The sequence below is a fragment of the Rhipicephalus microplus genome, chromosome 5 (assembly GCF_043290135.1).
Source record: "Rhipicephalus microplus isolate Deutch F79 chromosome 5, USDA_Rmic, whole genome shotgun sequence".
Classification (NCBI taxonomy): domain Eukaryota; kingdom Metazoa; phylum Arthropoda; class Arachnida; order Ixodida; family Ixodidae; genus Rhipicephalus; species Rhipicephalus microplus.
Window position 1 is genome coordinate 51,245,690 of NC_134704.1, and position 19,657 is coordinate 51,265,346.

General features: G+C 48.0%; 1 protein-coding gene across 1 annotated transcript in view; it reads right to left on the reverse strand.

Moving 5' to 3' along the window:
- LOC119173869 (uncharacterized) overlaps window positions 1-19,657 on the reverse strand; it is a 124,406-nt gene that overhangs the window by 22,993 nt on the left and 81,756 nt on the right. Inside the window, exons 2-4 of the mRNA XM_075895419.1 lie at window positions 5,721-6,159; window positions 4,704-4,730; window positions 4,060-4,172 (exon numbers count right to left, since the gene is read on the reverse strand). Coding sequence (XP_075751534.1) covers window positions 4,060-4,172; window positions 4,704-4,730; window positions 5,721-6,159 — 579 coding nt within the window. The remainder of the gene's footprint in view (window positions 1-4,059; window positions 4,173-4,703; window positions 4,731-5,720; window positions 6,160-19,657) is intronic.

Below are 19,657 nucleotides of genomic sequence, written 5' to 3' on the forward strand. Positions count from 1 at the left end.
AGCACCGGTGTGGCTACGCCTGAATTCTCAGGAATTTCAGGACTTGATTCTCTCGGATTGGTCCAGCCGTTCTATCCATCATGCAGCGTTGACCTAAACAAACATGAATTCGCGTCATGCCTCCGTGAATGTTATAAATATGTACAGCGCTATTTTCTAATTGATTGATATGTGTTGTTCAGCGGCACAAAACCACTATATGATTATGAGAGACACCGCATTGGAGGACTCCGGAAATTTAGACCACCTGGGACTCTGTAACGTTCACCCTAATCTGAGCACAAGGGCTTACAGCATTTTCACCTCCATTGAAAATGCAGCCGTCGTAGCCGGGATTCGATCCCGCGACCTGCGGATCAGTAGCCGAGTATACTTATCCACTAGACCACCGCGGCAGGGCAGCGTCGTTTCCTCACCCACCTTTTTACACAAGCGTTGTGTCTCATTACCAACTTCACATCTGACACCTCTATAACAATAATTCACCGCAGAGCCACTACAATTCGATCTTAATTATCGTGCAGCACGCGCGTTCGTTACGTGTAGCAATATAGAATGCTTGCACATACTAGCATGCTCTCCCCTCTTGATAATTAACACCCCTCGTCAACAAACAGCTTGAATCCGCAAGAATATATCTCTAAGATGCGTGAGTTTAATTTAGGGTTCATTTCTCTTTACGTTGCTGTGCGTATGAATTTTTACTATTATTCTTGTCTCGCCAACTGCACACACACAAAAAAAGCGTCGGTGTTTCGTATTCGCTGTTGGCAAGCGCTGAACGAAGAGCATTTTTCTGCTTGAGGCAACGTACAGGGTGTTTTTCCCGCCCGCGTCAAGTCGTGACTGCGTTCACGGCTTCGTGTGCCTTCCAATTACCCCGGCTGGGCTCGACGACGGCTAGGTGTTACCACACCGGAATGTAGGAAACATCCATTTCCTTTCTTTCTTTCTTTCTTTCTTTCTTTCTTTCTTTCTTTCTTTCTTTCTTTCTTTCTTTCTTTCTTTCTTTCTTTCTTTCTTTCTTTCTTTCTTTCTTTCTTTCTTTCTTTTCTTTTTCTTTCTTTTTTTTTCACCAGAAGATGGTTCTATTACTATTATTGGCCTGAAAATCGATGTGTGTTTAAAAGCTATTGATGTTTGTAAGGGAATCGTACGTGGATTTTTAACATGTTCGTCGCATAGAATAGTGGTTGGTAGAACAAGGGTTCGCAAAGTTTTTCAGCTTGGGGAAGGCCAACGGCTATTCCAGAAAGCCGCGGAACCCCTACCCATAATGTGTTTTCTCTCTCTTTCTCTCACTCTTTTACTTCATCATTCCCCTGGGACCACGTGTAGGATATCAAACTGGACTTAGTCTAGTTAAACCTCCCTACCTTTCCCGTTTTTTTCTCTCTCTCTCTTAATAATAATAGAAAGAAAAGGCTTCCTCCTTTTCTGTTATTCCCCCTTTCCTCCAGCCCCAGTGTAGGGTAGCCAACCAAGCCAAAGCTTGGATAGGCTCCCTCCCTTTCTTTTTAATTTCTCTCTCTCTCTCTCTCTCTCTCTCTCTCTCTTCCTCTTAAATAGTAAATTAGTTGCCAATTTGGGTAAAATAGGAGTGCGTTGCACTCACTTTGGTTGCTCGCGGATGCCTAAGATATAAGTCACGGAACCCCTGGGTTCCGCAGAACTCAGTTTGAGAACCCATGCTGTAAAGACTGTCCTTTCCTTTAGCAGACGTGCACGATATCTCTTTCAGCTTTCGCAATCACCCTGTTTTCGAAGTTCACTGTAGCAAGCCGGACAGAGTGCAGTTAACCTCCAAGCATGACATTTCTTTTGTCCATAAGGATGTAAAAGTGTGACTTCACAATATTGACTTTAAAAAATGGAAGGAAGTTGAAAGCACAGATGTTAAAATCGATATTAAAGTGCACCAGCACACATGTTATAGGTTATCGTTGCAGTTACCAGTGAAATAACGTGTGTCGATGATCTTTGATATGTTTTCAGTAACCAACCAGCCCGAATGACCATATCGTTGAAGGAAACTTGAAATCTTCGAGACAGTAACTTATCCATTTTCGGTTTAGAAAACAAATTAAGAAACCAAAACCACTTATGTAATGGCCATGCACGCCCATAGCTGGTGTGTAAATCTCATTACAAGACACGCAATGTGCGTCTGCTCTTGTCCCACCTCAATGATACATGAGAATACATGTCGTAACAAGGCCAAAGTCATCAAAAACATCGTCGAGGCCTTTGAAGGACATATCCCGTAGCCCAATTGAGTGTTTCTTCAAGACGTCACGATCCTCAAAACGAAATTCCTTAATTGAAACCATGAATTACGTGTTATCTCTCGGGGAGACTGGGACTTCTTGTTTCACCAACATATGCCCGCCTCGAGCATTTTAGCGGCGCTCGTTCGGTTAAATACATTTAGTCACGAACGGCCAGTTTTTATCTTCACTGGAATCGCATTCTTGGTTTGCATGCACGTTCAGGATAATTGAAATGCGCCACGCAACATAACTCAAGATTAGTCGTGCATACGCAAGGAAGGGCGTTGCCGTTAGAGGGTGATCGTAGTTTTGACCAGTTACATTTACGACGCTTGTGTCTGTATGAGCAAGTATTGCAGAATCAACGAGCTTGCTTGCACCAAGGACTAACATCTTATCGTGCATATCGAATGCAGCAGTCTAAACTGCCGACACCGTATTTTTCGCGCCGGAAGAAACATGTTGCGATGTATGGATAACGTTGCGGAAACTTCGTCATCGGCGGGCTCGCACAAACACTGACGGCTTTGCGGGCCTGATCAAGAGGGTGTAGGTCCATTAATGACAATCATGCATCATGCATACCAAGCCATCAACAAATACTTGAACGCAGTAGGCCCTGAACGTTCCGCAGCGCACACATTTCACTATATAGAACTGGACTGCCCCGCCGCGGTGGTCTAGTGGCTAAGGTACTCGGCTGCTGACCCGCAGGTCGTGGGTTCGAATCCCGGCTGCGGCGGCTGCATTTCCGATGGAGGCGGAAATGTTGTAGGCCCGTGTGCTCAGATTTGGGTGCACGTAAAAGAACCCCAGGTGGTTGAAATTTCCGGAGCCCTCCACTACGGCGTCTCTCGTAATCATATGGTAGTTTTGGGACGTTAAACCCCACATATCAATCAAATCTTCAATATAGAACTGGACTGTGGCATTCTTGCTGCCGTCAATGCGGAAAGAATGATAGTTAAGTGCCGTGGGCTGCCGGGTATGTGTATTATTACAATTAAAAAAGTGAAATAGAAAATTGAGAACAGATGGATGGGTCAGTTTATGGTGGACGCGAACCCTAACGCAACAGATAATGTAATCAAGGAAGCATTATGTGTATCGTTCAATTCAACTATGGCACTCGTGGGACAAATCGCAAAAGAAAGTGGATGATAGGACAACTTTTGTAGGAACCGGACCTTTGAACTGTGCTCAATATACATTATGCTATGGCAGTGGCTGCTTACTCGTTCTACATTTTTGGGTATTTACGTATTTTGGTAACTCTCTCGTGGTCAGTCGATCACGAGTGGCGATCGACTGATCCCCACTCGTGGCTATATGCCGGTGAGTGCGAAACGCTCATTTCGTACGATAGCATGGTGAAGTACGTTAACTTGAAAAGTATTTGCCCCCCCCCCCCAAAAAAAAAATGTGACAAAAGGTGAACGTGGCACAAGCGCCAACTTCAAATTTATTGAACAGTTTGGCGAAGCTGGCGCACGTATCGTGTTCTTTATTCGTCCGCGTATTTTCGTGGACCCGCTGCTTATTGTACTAACAAGACCAGGATCTTTACCGTCCAAGGTCCGTATTTTGAAAAACCTCTCACTCTAGAAAATTTTCTGAAGGAATATTTCAGCCAATAGTGATGAAGGGCATATCATTAGCGAAGTCTGTCGACCAATGGGAAAACGCACTTACGTAAAAGAAAGCTTTGTAAATTGGGCCCTTGGTAATGTGTCTGTCCGCTTTCGCATGTTCCATTACGCCTAGTCGGAGCTATTCCGGCTGTACTCACCATGTTAGCGTACTTGGCAGACTTGATTCGGAATTCCTCGGAGGTGGAATTGAGCAGTTTCGGGTCCCAAGCGTCTCCTTCGACCACTCTGACGACGCCTAGGAGACGGACGGCTGTTGCCAAGAGATAATGAGGCAAGTGAATGGTTTGAAGTGGTTGTGTATGGAAATACACGACGCGAAGATATGTGTGACACGCAACGGCGGACATGGCAAGCAGTAAGACCACACATAGCTCTTGGAAACTAGAAAGCACAGTAGGTGGCAGTGAGTCCTGTGCCAGATTAATTGCGGCCTTCGAGTGAACCAGCCTGTTTCTTAACAGGGCGGCAGTGTGCCATTTGGAGCGGCGGTGGCATGCAGACTGATTTACATGGTAATCTGAGCGTGGGCTGGAGGTTTGTGTTTTTTTTTTTTGCTTTTAAAATACTTGGTGCGTAAGAGATTGATTCGATAAGTGTTTCCAGTTTCGTTTTCGCTTATTGCGCTTTTTTTTTCCACAGTGGGCGTTGCCACCGGCATTTTCAAATACACCCTCGCGTTCCGTTTATTTTTACGATGGTCGCTTAACAGTACTGTATATGCTGCCGGAAGCTATTCGCTCTTCATTTGCATATGAAAAAGAAAAGAAAAGACAGCACTTACATGGGTGCATATGTTGACTGGTCATCACTGCAAGGCCATGAAAGAGAGGTAACGAGAAGCATAAACATTATTCAGGACATACTAAAATAGGGTTTATTGTTTTTTTTTTTTGTAAGGCATAAAGAACTATTTTAAAATTCATCGTTGTGAACTCGGCGCATTTCTGCGCGTCTACATGGCATGGTATTGACAAGCTCCATTGAAGCTAGCTTCCCCACTATAACATAAAAATTGAGGAGAAGCCCATTTTTCTCGTTACTTTCGTTTTACGGGTTACAGTTCATGCGACTGTGTGCACGAATGCACAGCTGTGTAGATGGACTTAATGGTATGCAGCGATGCCACGGGACGTGACATAAGCTGTAAACTAACTGGTCAAGGATGACACGACGTCTTTGACAGATAGGTCCACCTAACGAAACGTCTGCCAGCAGCTCTGTGGCACCTTCTTTTATTCATCCAATTAATATGCCCTAATAAAACATTAACTATTAACAACCGCTATGTATACTGCCCCACGCGTTTCAGCTTTCGCTTTTACTGTATTTTGTTTGCGCCCACAAACACTGTGAGCAATGCTAAGCGTGAACCACGCCTGGGTGTTCGAGAAGCTTCACCATTGTACTAGACCGTTCCGTTAACATCGAGCGCCAAACGCAAACACTCGAGCTTATTTCCAGAGCTGGAGTGACGACTAGTGATTAGGCTGGAAAATTCGATGCAAGATGCATATCATACGGCGCGTTCCAAAGATGGCCAGGTTTTTTTCGACAGCCGACGCTCTGTTCGCAAATATCAATGTATGCTGCGTGCATTGCTTGCTGTTGTTTGAGTTCTCGTTTTCCAGGCTACAAGTTCGGCCAAATAAAGAGTTTCATTTTGTACACGCCGTATCTGCCTTCATCAGCATCACGACCTCGTGACAATACGTACAGCTCAAAACAACAGTGACTACGGCTGTGTGAACACGCAACGATTTGTTCTGACTTCGAGCGCCTCCCTTCCCCGCATACTGACCACTGAGGTAGGCGCACAGCGCCACCAGTGCTCCGAAGAGCAGTGCCGAGGCGAGCGTGGCAGCCAGCACGCAGGGCCATGGACAGCATCGTCGTGAGTGTCGCAGCGTCCAGGGCCGGCTGGAGCGAAGGGGACCCTGGTAGTGCGGGTGGTGCCTGGCACAGCCGCCGCTGCCTTCGTCGTCCCACACCAGGTAGGGCGCCTTGCGTTGGAACGAGTACGCTAGAAAGTCGTCCGCCGCGCAGGCGGCGCCCGGAAGGCGGGACATGGCGACCGGCGGTGTGGTCTTCGGTGAGGAAGAGGCTCCAGTCGCCGGCGAGCTCGTCGTAGTCGTCGCCGTGGTCCCGGAGGTCCTGCCGACTGCTGAGGCCGAGAAGTCGCCATCACTCCCTTTTCCACCTCCTGGCACGGCGAACGGTGGGAACTCGACCGGCTTCTTCTGCAATAGACAATTTCGAGGTCCCACACATCCACTATAGATGAGAGTGTTTCTAAACAATAAGCTATTATACGAACTGTGACTTTGCTTGTTGCGTTTCAACCGATCTGTTTTTTTAAATATCTTTAGAGTCGGTTGAGACTCGATGTAGAACGTGCATATCTTTGTTTCTCATTGTTTTAGATAGGATTATCTTTGCTATCCACAGATATTCTTATAGAAGATATAAGATATATTCTTATAGAAGATGGATAAGTGTAGGGCGTCAAACACGATGCCAGCTTCTTCATTCTACGCCCACATTTCAGAGGTGGTGCCAGTGAAGTGCATTGGGGGGGGGGGGGGCTAAATCCTTTTATTTTTTCGTTTGCCCCCCCCCCCCCCCGAGAGCAAGCACAGGTAAAATACCATGCATGCACTTTCCACCTCATTGCACCCCTAATGACAATCTTCTGTCGTCGTTGCCTGCCCCCCCCCCCCCACCAACTTAAGACATCCAGGCGCCTTCTCTGCCAATTTTACGAAAAAAAGAAAAGTAAACTTAGTCTGCAGTGTCGCATTATGTTCTTGCATAAACAAACAGACGTCCGTCTAACTTTGAGACGAGGCTTGGTAACGCAGTCAGAATAATAAGCAAGAACAAAAGATGGTTGATGACGTCACCTTGAAGTTCCCATACCACGTCCATGTGACATCACCTGTACTACTAGCAATTAACTGATAACAGATCATACGTCTAATTGTAATGGAATCGAAGCCGCACAGCAAAAAAAAAAAAGGCACATTAAGAAGAGAGGCACATGTTGTATCTGTGATACGTTTGTTTCACTATTTCAAAATGAAAAGCAGCTGCTTGATATGCGAGTCTGACCACAGTTTGCCGATATTTATGCATACATGCTCAGATAATCGTAATCTGGTGGCTTGTTTTTATTTTTATTTTTTAAAATAAACAGTTGAAATTAGGCACCCGGCCTTTCTGCTCCTTTCTTTTCAAAGCTCGTGCTATTATGTAACTTTTTAAAGGTGTAAAGCAGCATGTTTTGATACGTTGTCTTAAGCCTATATAACAGCCTGGGCATCAGACGACGTGCCGATACCGCATCCGTCAAGGCACGCACAATTCGTGACCTGGAACACCCTCGAGGTAATCGATTTGAAAACCGAATCAAGTCAAGTCTTACGTGCCTCTCAAACGTGAAAATGTACTGTCGGAATCAACAAAAGCGATAAAAAATACTCATTGCGTGATGACAGCCCCACGTGACGTCATTGCGTCACGTCACAATGTAGCTAATATCGGGAACATTATTGAAACGTGACAATGGCGTATGTAACGTGACGTCAGATGACGTAATTATATGTCATTGTTGCTCGGCCAAAGGAGGGACCAGTCACTGAGGAGATTGATTGATTGATTTGATTGATATGTGGGATTTAACGTCCGAAAACCACCATATGATTAAGAGAGACGCCGTAGTGGAGGGCTCCGGAAATTTTGACCACCTGGGGTTCTTTAACGTGCACCCAAATCTGAGCACACGGGCCTGCGACATTTCCGCCTCCATCGGAAATGCAGCCGCCGCAGCCGGGATTTGAACCCGCGACCTGCGGGTCAGCAGCCGAGTACCTTAGCCACTAGACCACCGCGGCGGGGCAAAAAGATAGCGCAAAAGCCGAGAGCGCTTCAGTCACTGAGGAGAAGAATTAATAGAATGGACTGTGAAGAAAAAGCAAGCGGCTTTCGCCTTTCTGTAGTCTGGCGAATGTTTAGAAGGCCTTGTGAGCTTTTTATGTTTATTATATTTCATTCATAATGCAAGATATGAAGGGACAGAGAAATCTCAGCACTCAATTTGCTAGGAGAGCAGGCCCAGGCTTTTGTAAACCGATAAGATTGGGCACGGGGTAACAACAAGGATTGCGCAAGGCGATGACCGTGCTGTAGGCGTACGCACGTTTCTTGCAGGAGATATCCGTGACTCGCATGGTAAATCAAGGGCGTAGCACAGTTAGGGGAAAGCAAGCGCTCCTACACGGTCGCTAAAAGGCGCTGGTGTTGAATGCTGATTGCGTTCTCCGTTCGGGCGGGACCATGTGCGAGCAGCATATGAGCGGACAGAGCCGCGTCCCAGGGAGTCAGGAGACCCTTCATTTGTAGGTAAATGTTCCAGCCAGCTTCCAGTGTTGGTAGAGTAAAGGGGGTCCCAGGTGCATACTTCGGCTATTACATGCTAGAGCATACATTAGCGTAGACCTCCCTCCCCCTTTCCCTCGGGCTCGTAGCCAGGAATTTTTTTCAGGAAGGGGGGGGGGGAGGAAGGCATTTGTTGAAAACTTTGAAAATACATTTTTATTTTTTTATTTTTGCCACTAGTTAAAATACACCCATTCATCCTAATTTAAGGGAAGGAAAAAAACAGGCCCCCTGCCCCCCCCCCCACCCTTGCTTAGAGCCTGCAGTAACAGCCCCCCCCCCCAATTAAGGTACCTAAATTGAACGGCCAAGTGATGTTCTGGCACACTGTACTTACACACGTACTACCAACTACTGCTGCTTTCGAGCACTGGATATTGTTTTCATACCTGAATACTGCAACACCGTTAATCTCTCAGTAAACAGAACACCTGTGAAACGGCACATTTTCTTTGTCCCTTCAGCTTTCGTTGGCCACTCGACCAATCAACCAATCAACCAATCAACGATATTAATTGATACGTCAAGACGTGACGTAATCACTAGGAGGAGGTCACATGAATTTTCAATGTATGAACCGACGCAGACGGACGCTGTAAAATCAAACAGGCATGCTGTTTACGGCTACACTGTAAAATGCGGTTGCTGAAGTTGCCTGTTTTTGGTTATTAAAGGTTATCTGCCGTTATTGCAGCAATATTATCTTAATCATTCGCACTCTATAACGATGCTCTCGCGATTACGCATAGTTAGAGAAAGTGCACACAACGTATACACAAAGCGTATACAGTGGACTCTGAGTGAGTGGAAGTTTACTAAATTGAATTACTGTTAAATTGATTTAACATCTGCATTGAATATAATTGGCTTCATACCCGAATACTGTTCAACTCAATAAACAGAAACCCTGTGAAACGGTACATTGTCTTTGACCCTTCAGCTTCCATTTAATGAGTCTGCTGTACTTGAGTAGGCACAAACAACCTGGAGTGTCTTGTTTAGCGAGTGCTCTTTCAGGTCAGTGAAAGGCGTGAACGCTGACTAAAATGTGTTTTGAACAACACTACAAGGTTTGTTGTTTTCGTACACTGGGGGTGTTTTAGTTTCGCCGACAACAAACAGATGTCATCGCATCATAGCAAACGTCGTCGTCATTGTCATCAGCTCCTCTCCCCTGTCCTGTAAAATACCATGGGAGCCGCGGCATTCACATGCGCATTTCAGAAGCCACACAGGAAGCAGTGCAGTGTAGCGCACATAGACGTTATTAAGATGGTTATAAAGGTATAACAAAGCGAAGAGTTTTCTCGTCCTACTCTTGTTATATCCACTCGACACAGAATCCTGTAATTGTTTTGCAAGTGTTACATCTTGCTTCCAACCCGTCTCGTTTCAGTCCGTCTAGACTATATATACACACGGCTTGGGAACTCTCCGAGTTTATATCATCACTCTCTTTCGACCCTCTGGCATGAAGTACTCTAAATCGTTGAACACTTCTTTTAAACACACAGCTCGTGCGTAAACAATATAACACTGTGCAACGCATCTCTTCATGGCTCTGCCTCTGTTTACAACAACACACTTCAGAAATGTGGTATATATATAGTACATCCGACTCCACTCCGTCATTTGTGGTTCCTCTGGATCAACTGCTGTTTCCGGCAAGACAGATCTCTTGTGGAAACAGGGAAAGGTTGTTGTGACAGCTGTGCTCAAAGGCAAACGGTACACGGGTCACACTCCATCTCCACAAAGTAGCAAGACCCCATGGGACGCAGACCTTCTTTTCAGCAGAAACAAACGCACACACACAAAAACTATCTCTCTCTCGGGTTTTAGGGCGCGAAAGCTTACGGAAAATCGCACGCACCGTCACGGCAAACCGTGCATCGCCGTGATTACCCGTTACACGCGATGCAAGTGTTTGCGTATTTGTTCGAGCGCCGGCGTCGTAACAGGGACTTGGTTGCTACCGCCATCGAAAAAAAAAAAAAAAACACGCGAACTTCTACCCCCCCGTTCATCATTTGCTCGTTTAGTTGTTCGTGCACTCCAGTCCGAAGACGGGCGCAGGTGACAGTACGCCGAGTACGCACACACACGTGTTCGGAAGAGCCAGCTTGTAATGACGGGGCCGTTCCTTCCGCTGGTCGGCGCTAACATTGCGCGCGTAGCACGTGCTCTGATCGAGAGTAAATCGCGCGACTCCCATCGCGTAGCCTGTCCGTCTTCCTTCTGTCCGTGTATATAGGGGGTGGGGGTTGGGGTAAAGGAAAGACAGGAAAGAGGGGGGATGTACAGGGGAACAGGTAAAGGGGGCCCACCACTGGCGCCGTCCGGCTATCGCCGTATGATAGGAAAGGGTAGCGGCAAGTCTCGAAAAACAAGAGAAAGAAAGAAAGAAAGAAAGAAAGAAAGAAAGAAAGAAAGAAAGAAAGAAAGAAAGAAAGAAAGAAAGAAAGAAAGAAAGAAAGAAAGAAAGAAAGAAGCGGCGTCGGAGAAAGTGGCCGCGCGCGCACGCCTTTAGTGGAGCACCGACAAGACGGTCAAGCAGGGGTGTGGGGGGAGGAATGGAAAGTATACGGACGGGCCGTTATAAGGGATATAGCGTGCGCTGTGCAAGCTGGCCTACTTTTCTCGCGCTGTCGTCGATAAAGCGGCGGCCGACGTTTGTAGCGTCGCCGTACTGGCTGGAGCGTGCGGTTATGCGGAACGCGTGCACGCACGAAAGGGGCAGCGTGGGCAGCGAGCGGCAGTTAAAACTATACGGGACGACGCTCGCAGCAGCGGTAGCTTCCGCCGCCCATGTGATGGCCATTACTCGAGCAACCCCTGAAAATGAAGCGCGCGATGTAGGCTACATCGGCGACTATAGAGGAACAGAGCCGGGTACATTGGTTAGTTTAGACGTTCTGCAGCCCACGATGTGTGCGCAGCGGCTATCATGCATGCGTGGGATCACCTTCTCCTTTACGATGCGCTTTCTAATGCACTTCACTCCTTCCGTAGCAACGATGTGACTTCGCCCTCGATATCGCCGTGTAGTGCGTCACGTGTTTGTAGACGCTCGACCCGACTGCGCGCATGCGCGCAGAGGCTGAAACGGGCTTTACACGCTGCGTAGTTAGATGACTCATGCGTTACGGCCGTTGTCGCGGGCAGTACGAAAGGGCGAATGAGGGATAGCGATTGCGTAGTGCAGTGCATGCAGCACGGCGTTTCGCGATTGGCCTTGCGAGCCTCGCGATCGTAAGCGATAAAGTATATACGCCCTCTTTTTTTGCCGTGTCTCCTCTATAGACGTTGCGAAATGTAGCGCCTCCATTTCATTTCGCGGTGTTTTATCTTACTCGATGTCCAGTGAACAGAACGCCGGCTGACATTAACGCAGAAGGAATATAGACCTACTATCGTGAGCTCGTGGCAAGTCTATAGCCTCAAAACCGAGATAACGTGATACGTGGATGGCGCTGCCGAAACCAGATGGGAAAGGAGGGGTGCTATTCCACTGTCTGTTGGCACTCCTGCTTCGCTAGCGTTGCGGGCAAACAGCAAATGATTGCGTGAAATCTGCCGCTAGCGATGATAATACGAAGAAAAATGCATGAAACGAAAAGTGAAAGGCGTGTGTCAAAGTATCCAACACCACCTGTATACATATACAGGCATGGCATCACGGCAGCCTACGTCATAGCCAATATCTCGGCAGCTACATGGGTCATTGGGTGTGGCTATACGCGTCAAGTGAGTTCATGTCACCGCTGGCTGGCACTAACGTGGCATAAGCCAACGTTTTGCGGCAACGATGGTGGTGGTTAGAAGAATAATAGGGCGCCTAATTTCTGCTGCCCGGTTGGAACCACGGCGCAGCGCCTGCGGGAAGGTGTAATGGGAGAGTGGATAGGAGAGAGAGAAAAAAAAAGGTTAGGTGAGTAGTGGCGTCTTCGATCAGCAGACGTTTTCGCCCCGCCGCTGTGGTCTAGTGGCTAAGGTACTCGGCTGCTGACTCGCACGTCGCGGGATGGAATCCCGGCTGCGGCGGCTGCATTCTAGACGAAAGCGAAAATGCTGTAGGCCCATGTGCTCAGGTTTGGGTGCATGCACGTCAAATAACCACAGGTGGTCGAAATTTCCGGAGCCCTCCACTACGGCGTTTCTCGTAATCATATGCTTGCTTTAGGACATTACACTCCACATGTCAATCCATCAATCATCTTCAGCCCGTACAGGCGGAAGTGGCAACAGATGCAGAAGCGCGCCACCTTTTCCATTTCGCTTCCGACAACGGCCGCTGCGAGTCCGCCATTGCAGGGTTCAAGGTTATTCGCCACGAGATCGCGTGTTCGAACTCATATTGCTCACAATAGTGCACGTGTAAGCGAGCAGAGTTTGTGATGGTAAGCTGACGATATTGCTCTTGTTTTTTACCTTTGCCATTTAATGGCTCTCTCACACTCAACAATCGCCGTCGTGACCTAGCTGCTGTAAGGTACTGGGGCGTATTTCACCCCTGTCAAAATACGGCTCCAGCGGCCGCATTTCGGCAGAGGCGAAATGCAGAACTAATCATGTACAGTTTCGTAACGTTAATTAACTCAGTCGGTATAATTAATCTCCAACCCCCTACTACATAGCATACATCGTTATTATGGTGCGGGCCACGAAGTGGTGTAGTAGAGTTACGGTGCTCGGGTGCTCACCCAAAGGTCGTTGGTTCGATGCCGGCCCGCGGCGGTCACATTTCGATGAAGGTGAAATGATAGAGGTCCCCCGTGTACCGTGGGATGTCCGTGCACGTCAAAAAACACCATGTGGTCGAAACTTCTGGGGCCCTCCACTAAGGCGTCTCTCATAATCATTTGGTGGTTTATTTAGCGCCAAACCCCAGATATTATTATTGTGCTTTGAGCACGTAAATCCCTTGATATTAACCGCATTTATTCTCTTTTTTCTGATTTACACTTACGCGATTTCGCAGCGAGAACCTGATTGAAGTAGAAGCGGAATAAGTTAGCAGTGCCTCTCGCTTTGTGTGTTTGTGTCGGTGTGACTGTATATGTAAATACACATATTCAAAAATTAACAACTTCGTGAGCGCTTGAATCTTCCCAACTGGCTACGCCTACGGTCACTGCGTAGATTTGGACCTGACCTAAACACAAATGATTTTCTATTGGCTACGTGCGGGCATGCACGCTCGAGAACAAGTGCGGTTGGACTCAACGTGCCGTATACACTGTCGACGTCGCATCTACAGGTGCACCGAAGCCGCCATACTTTCACGCCCCCTAAACGATGCAGGGGTGCTTTGCAAACCGTATCAAAATTTCCTCACTGGCGGTTCTTGCGCTGCCAGCATCACTCGCCCTATTGCCGTGAGGGTCCCCTGCATTACGATCAGACTGTGATAACGGCCGTGATGGGCGTTGGCGGGCCACCAGAGCGCGCGCTCGGCGTGCCTACCCAAGTGTATGCTCTCTCTAATTCGGTGCACAGCGTACTAACCGAGCGAAAACGACGCCACCATTCATTGTTGTCCTGCGTGTTAACTAAAGATTTCTTTGCTGTTGCAGATCACTAGTCTATTTTAAAATTCAGCTATGTACAGTCGCGTTTAAAATAAGTTAAATGTTAGAACGTCTTGAGGGCAAGATATTGGGGAGCAGGAAGAAAGCATTGATTGATTGATTGGTTGATTGATTGATTGATATGCGGTGTTGAACGTCCAAAAACCACCATATGATTAGCAAGAAAGCATGTGCGCGAGAACTTTATAAAGAAGTTTTTATCAGAAGAAGTATCACTCGTGTAAAGAACACATCAATATTTATCTCCAGACAGCGCTGAAATTTCACATTTGACCAATCAGATGTGTTAAAATTTCGTTTCTTCTTTTTTCTACGAATTCCACCTGCAAGTAAGTTGATACTAATAGTTTCCCTCTGTCGATCTTGCGTGTCTTCTTTTATGTTGTCCTTCTGGTAATTTTGCGCAGTTAACAACCATTAACGATAAGTTAACGAGTCATGGGCTATTGCTACGAGTGCAGACATGTCGATATATATGCTTTGTGAATCCGAAAACGCTCAGGATTACCCGTTTCCCGAAGTAGGTGCCTACTTCTGTAGGTACAGCTGTGCTGCACTGAATTGATGAATCGGGCTATATGCACAACGTTCGACGTGCCGAGGGCAAGGCATTTTCCTTTGCCGACGGCGTGAAAACGTTTTCTGAAGCCTGTGCTTTTGTACACGCACCCACGGTAAAAAAACTTCGGGCGGTGTTTTCGCAGTCACTGAACAACAAGTTCATGGCTATAGATATTTTAATATTTTGGTGTTTCTTAATTCGACGTTCTGTGGCAAGTCTCATTTTATATTTATAAAGTGCGGACGCCTCAATTCACGGTCGCATCGGTGCTTTAGATGGACGTTCTTCGCACACAAAGTTCTTTAAACAGTGATTATCCCTGCAAACAGTGATTCTATTTCAAATTTGTACAGCAGTAGTAGTTAAACCACTGCGAACGGTGCGTTGATCTGTATGATTTTCCATGTTTTCATAACCTCTTCTAACTTGTAATGTTTTCGTGCTCTGTAAACCTCAGTACAGTCATTAACCCGGAATTGCTTGAAAATGTTTATCTACGACTCGTAGATACACCTTGTAGCCACTTGAATGTGGTTCAGCCACAATCACGTTCGTCACTGCAACGGAACTACTTATCTACAGAGATGGTGATGTGTGCAACAAACCTGTTGCGCTGCTGAAATAACGAAACAGTTCTTTGTCGAGGAAATAAAGCTATAACAAGATTATTAATCACATCGTCTTCCATAGTATATATATAGTAATAATTATGTGAATCAAATCTTGAAGAGTCGACTTGGCTGGTTCTTTGAACATATCGCATGGAAACAGCGCTACGTGTGGTTGTTTGTGTACCTTTACTCTCCTGGTCTTTCGCGCTATTTTCCTACGATATGAATGAAGCCACTAGGTTTTTTTTGTAATCTTATTAAACCCTTTTTTGAGACACATTCTACTTTGTTTTTTTGCTGCGATTGATACGTTAAATCTGACGCCACGTAGTAAACTACGCCTTGCCTCATCAGCTTCATGCCGTGCGAAAAAAGGCTACGACACGTGTCGGCAAGTTGTCAGGAGATTTGTTCGTGTTCCACAGAATAGCGGTCCGGATGCCCATTGCGCGCTACCGATATTGTTACGGGAGAATAACTTTACTTTATAAAACGAGGAATAAACTCGGTGGTGGACAAGATGGCGCCCAGTTGGCTCACAGATCAGACAACATCGTCCTCCTCTTTGTCTTCTTCGTCGTTCTCATCCTACCGTTACATGATTTCCCCGGCGGCTGGAGCACCGACCCGGTGCTAATCAGGAGGCACTGGAGTAATACGGTTTGAGTCGCGTAACATGCACTACGTCAGTGTGAGGGTGAAGGATGGCGGGGTCCGTAGGGGTGATTTCGTATGTGACGTCAGTTACTTGGCGTAAGATACGGTAGGGACCTGAATAGCGTGGGAGTAGCTTCTCCGAAAGTCCAACGCGGCGCGAGGGGAACCATAACAGAACGAGATCTCCGGGTGTGAAGTGGACGTCACGATGGCGGGCGTCGTATACGCTCTTCTGATAGTCCTGGGAGTCCAGTAAGCGTCGTCGAGCAACTTGGCGTGCCGCTTGGGCCTTCATTATTGCATCACGAGCGTACTGAGACTTGTCATTTAGTCCGGCCGGCAGGAGGGTGTCGAAAGGTAGCGCAGGGTCACGGCCGAACAACAGAAAAAAAGGAGAGAACCCAGCGGTGTCGTGTCTGGAAGAATTGTACGCGAATGTTACAAACGGTAACGTAGTGTCCCAGTCGCGGTGATCGGCGGAGACATACATGGAGAGCATGTCGGTGAGAGTGCGATTGAGGCGCTCCGTTAGACCATTTGTTTGTGGATGGTAAGCAGTCGAGAGCTTGTGTTTAGTGGCGCAGGAGCGGAGGAGGTCATCAACCACTTTGGAAAGGAAGTAGCTGCCTCGGTCGGTAAGGAGTTGTCGAGGGGCGCCATGATGTAAGATGACGTCCTCCAAAAGGAAATCGGCCACGTCAGTTGCACAGCTGGTTGGAAGGGCCCGTGTGATCGCGTATCGGGTAGCATAATCGGTTGCTACTGCAATCCACCGATTACCCGCAGCTGACGTAGGAAAAGGGCCAAGCAGGTCCACGCCAACACGGTAGAATGGGTCTTGTGGGATGTGCAGTGGCTGAAGACGTCCGGCCGGAGGGGCATTTGGTTTTTTCCGTCGTTGACAAGGGTCGCAGGCTGCAATATAACGGCAGACGTCGCGGTACATGCCAGGCCAGAAGAAGCGCCGGCGAACTCTGTCGTAGGTCCGTGACACGCCGAGGTGACCCGCTGTAGGTGCATCATGAAGCTGGGCGAGAACAGTGTGACGCAATTGAATGGGAACGACGAGTAGTCTTTCGGGGCCGTCAGGACGCATATTGCAACGGTACAATACACCATCATGTATTTCAAACATTCGAAGGGAAGGGTCGGGCCTCACCGATGTGAGCCTTCGGATAATACCGTCCAAGAAAGTATCTCGTCGCTGCTCGATTCCAATGTCATGAAACGCGGATAGAGAGAAAACGTCGATAGGAAGGGTGGTTTTAGAGGAGTCGCCGTCTGGAGGGTCGACAGGATACCGGGACAAGCAGTCCGCATCTTGATGCAGGCGGCCGGTTTTATACAGGACTGAGTAATCAAATTCTTGAAGGCGCAGCGCCCAACGGCCAAGACGGCCTGAAGGATCTTTAAGGGACGAAAGCCAGCACAAGGCGTGGTGATCTGTGATTACTGTGAATGGCCGGCCGTACAAATAGGGACGAAATTTACCGACTGCCCAAACAAGTGCCAAACATTCCCGTTCGGTTATTGAATATTTTCTTTCAGCAGGCGAAAGAAGGCGGCTGGCATAAGCAACAACACGGTCTCGTCCTTGTTGTTTCTGGGCGAGGACTGCACCGATGCCATAGCCACTTGCGTCTGTACGAACTTCTGTTGGAGATGAAATATCAAAGTGGGCGAGGATAGGCGGAGACGTAAGCAGACACACTAGATTTTGAAACGCATCTGCTTGCTCAGGGCCCCAGATGAAGCCAGCGTCTTTTTTGAGAAGTTGAGTGAGAGGGCGTGCTACGTCGGCGAAGTTTTTAACAAAGCGGCGGAAGTAAGAACAGAGGCCAACGAAACTGCGAACGTCTTTGGTACAGGTTGGTACAGGGAAATCTCTTACTGCGCGTATTTTATCTTGATCAGGGCGAACCCCCACGGAATCAACGAGGTGTCCGAGGACAGAAATTTCACGACGGCCGAAGTGGCACTTTGCCGAATTGAGTTGCAGGCCCGCCTTACGAAAGACAGATAAGATTTTCGATAGCCTTTCAAGGTGCGTCGCAAAAGAAGGCGAAAAAACGATAACGTCGTCCAGGTAGCACAGGCAGATGGACCACTTGAAGCCGTGCAACAGAGCGTCCATCATACGTTCGAATGTGGCGGGCGCATTACATAAACCGAATGGCATCACTTTAAACTCGTAAAGGCCGTCGGGAGTGATAAACGCCGTCTTCTCACGGTCCATGTCATCAACGGCAATCTGCCAGTACCCAGAGCGGAGGTCAATGGAGGAAAAATATTTTGCGCCGTGAAGGCAATCGAGGGCATCGTCTATGCGTGGTAAAGGGTAGACGTCCTTCTTCGTTATTTTGTTTAAATGGCGATAATCGACGCAAAATCTCCAGCTGTTGTCCTTCTTCTTTACAAGTACAACAGGGGACGCCCAGGGACTGCATGAAGGCTCGATGATATTCCGAGAAAGCATTTTGTCGACCTCCTGTTGGATGATGCGCCGCTCTGCATGGGAAACACGGTAGGGTCTCCGATGGATGGGACTCGTATCGCCTGTATCAATCCGGTGCTTAACAACGGACGTCTGGCCGAGTGGGCGGTCGCCAAGGTCGAAGATGTCCCAAAAAGATGCAAGCAGGGAACGCAGGTCGTTAGCTTGTTCTTTCGGCAAGTCGGGGGCAATCATCTTGGTTAACACACTTTGGTCTGATGGAGGAGTAGACGAAGTTTTTTCGGCACTCGGGATGCTGTCATAACTTAGAGTGCAAATATGGCACTCTGCCGCCGGCACGATCTCGGCTAGAGATATACCACGAGGGAGGACTTGTGTACATAGTGAAAAATTCACTAAGGGTAGGCAGGATGCATTGGCCGTAATAGTGATGACGGTGTGAGGAAACGCAACGTTGTGCGAAAGCAGGACGTCAACATTGGGGGACACAATATAAACACCGTCTGGGACAGGTGGAACAGGGGAGACGCCTATGTAAGCTACTGTTCGTTGAGGGAGACGCAGGTGTTCTGTAGAACAAAGCCGACTTGGAGGGCAACTTGGAGGATCAACAACATTAGGTAGAGCGAGTTGCACTATACCGGCAGAGCAGTCTATCAAGGCCGAATGTTCAGACAAAAAGTCTTGGCCCAAAATTATGTCATTAGGGCAGTGTTCTAAAACATAAAACAGAACTGATGTGTGGTGTCCGGCGACGCTGACGCGAGCTGAGCACACACCAATTACGGCGACTTTTCCACCATCGGCCGTTCGGACCACAGGAGTTGGGCCAGGAGTAAGGACTTTCTTCAGCCGTGCTCTAAGGTCAGCGTTCATGATAGACACGTGTGCGCCAGTGTCAATGAGGGCTGTAGTAGGTACACCGTCGACGTCAACATTGATAAGGTTCTGATGTGCGGGCAAGGTCAGTAGAGGATTTTGGGATCGGGTCGGTATTGCAGCATCACCTCCAAGAGCTGCTCCCGTCAGTTTTCCGGAGGTGAACGCCGGAACGAGCTTGGGGACGGCGATCGGCGAGATGGGGGCGAGCGGGAGAAACGGCGTTGTGGCGAAGGGGAGCGGCTGGATCGGGGGCGCGAGGAATTCTCAGGCGTTAGCGGCTCTGTTTTCGGTGATGAGCGTGAATTCCAGACAGGTGGGCGATGGGGCGGAGGGTGAGGCCACGGAGCAGAGCTGGACCAAGCACGGCAGTGACGCGAAATGTGGCCTATACGACCGCAATTGAAGCATATCGGCCGGTCGTCTGGGGTGCGCCATACCGCCGGGTCGCGATAATGTGGGCTGGCAGAAAAACGTCGGTTGGGCGGAACAGTCACGGGTGGATTTGGTGTGGCGTAGTCTGGACGATGAATGGAGCAGACGTTT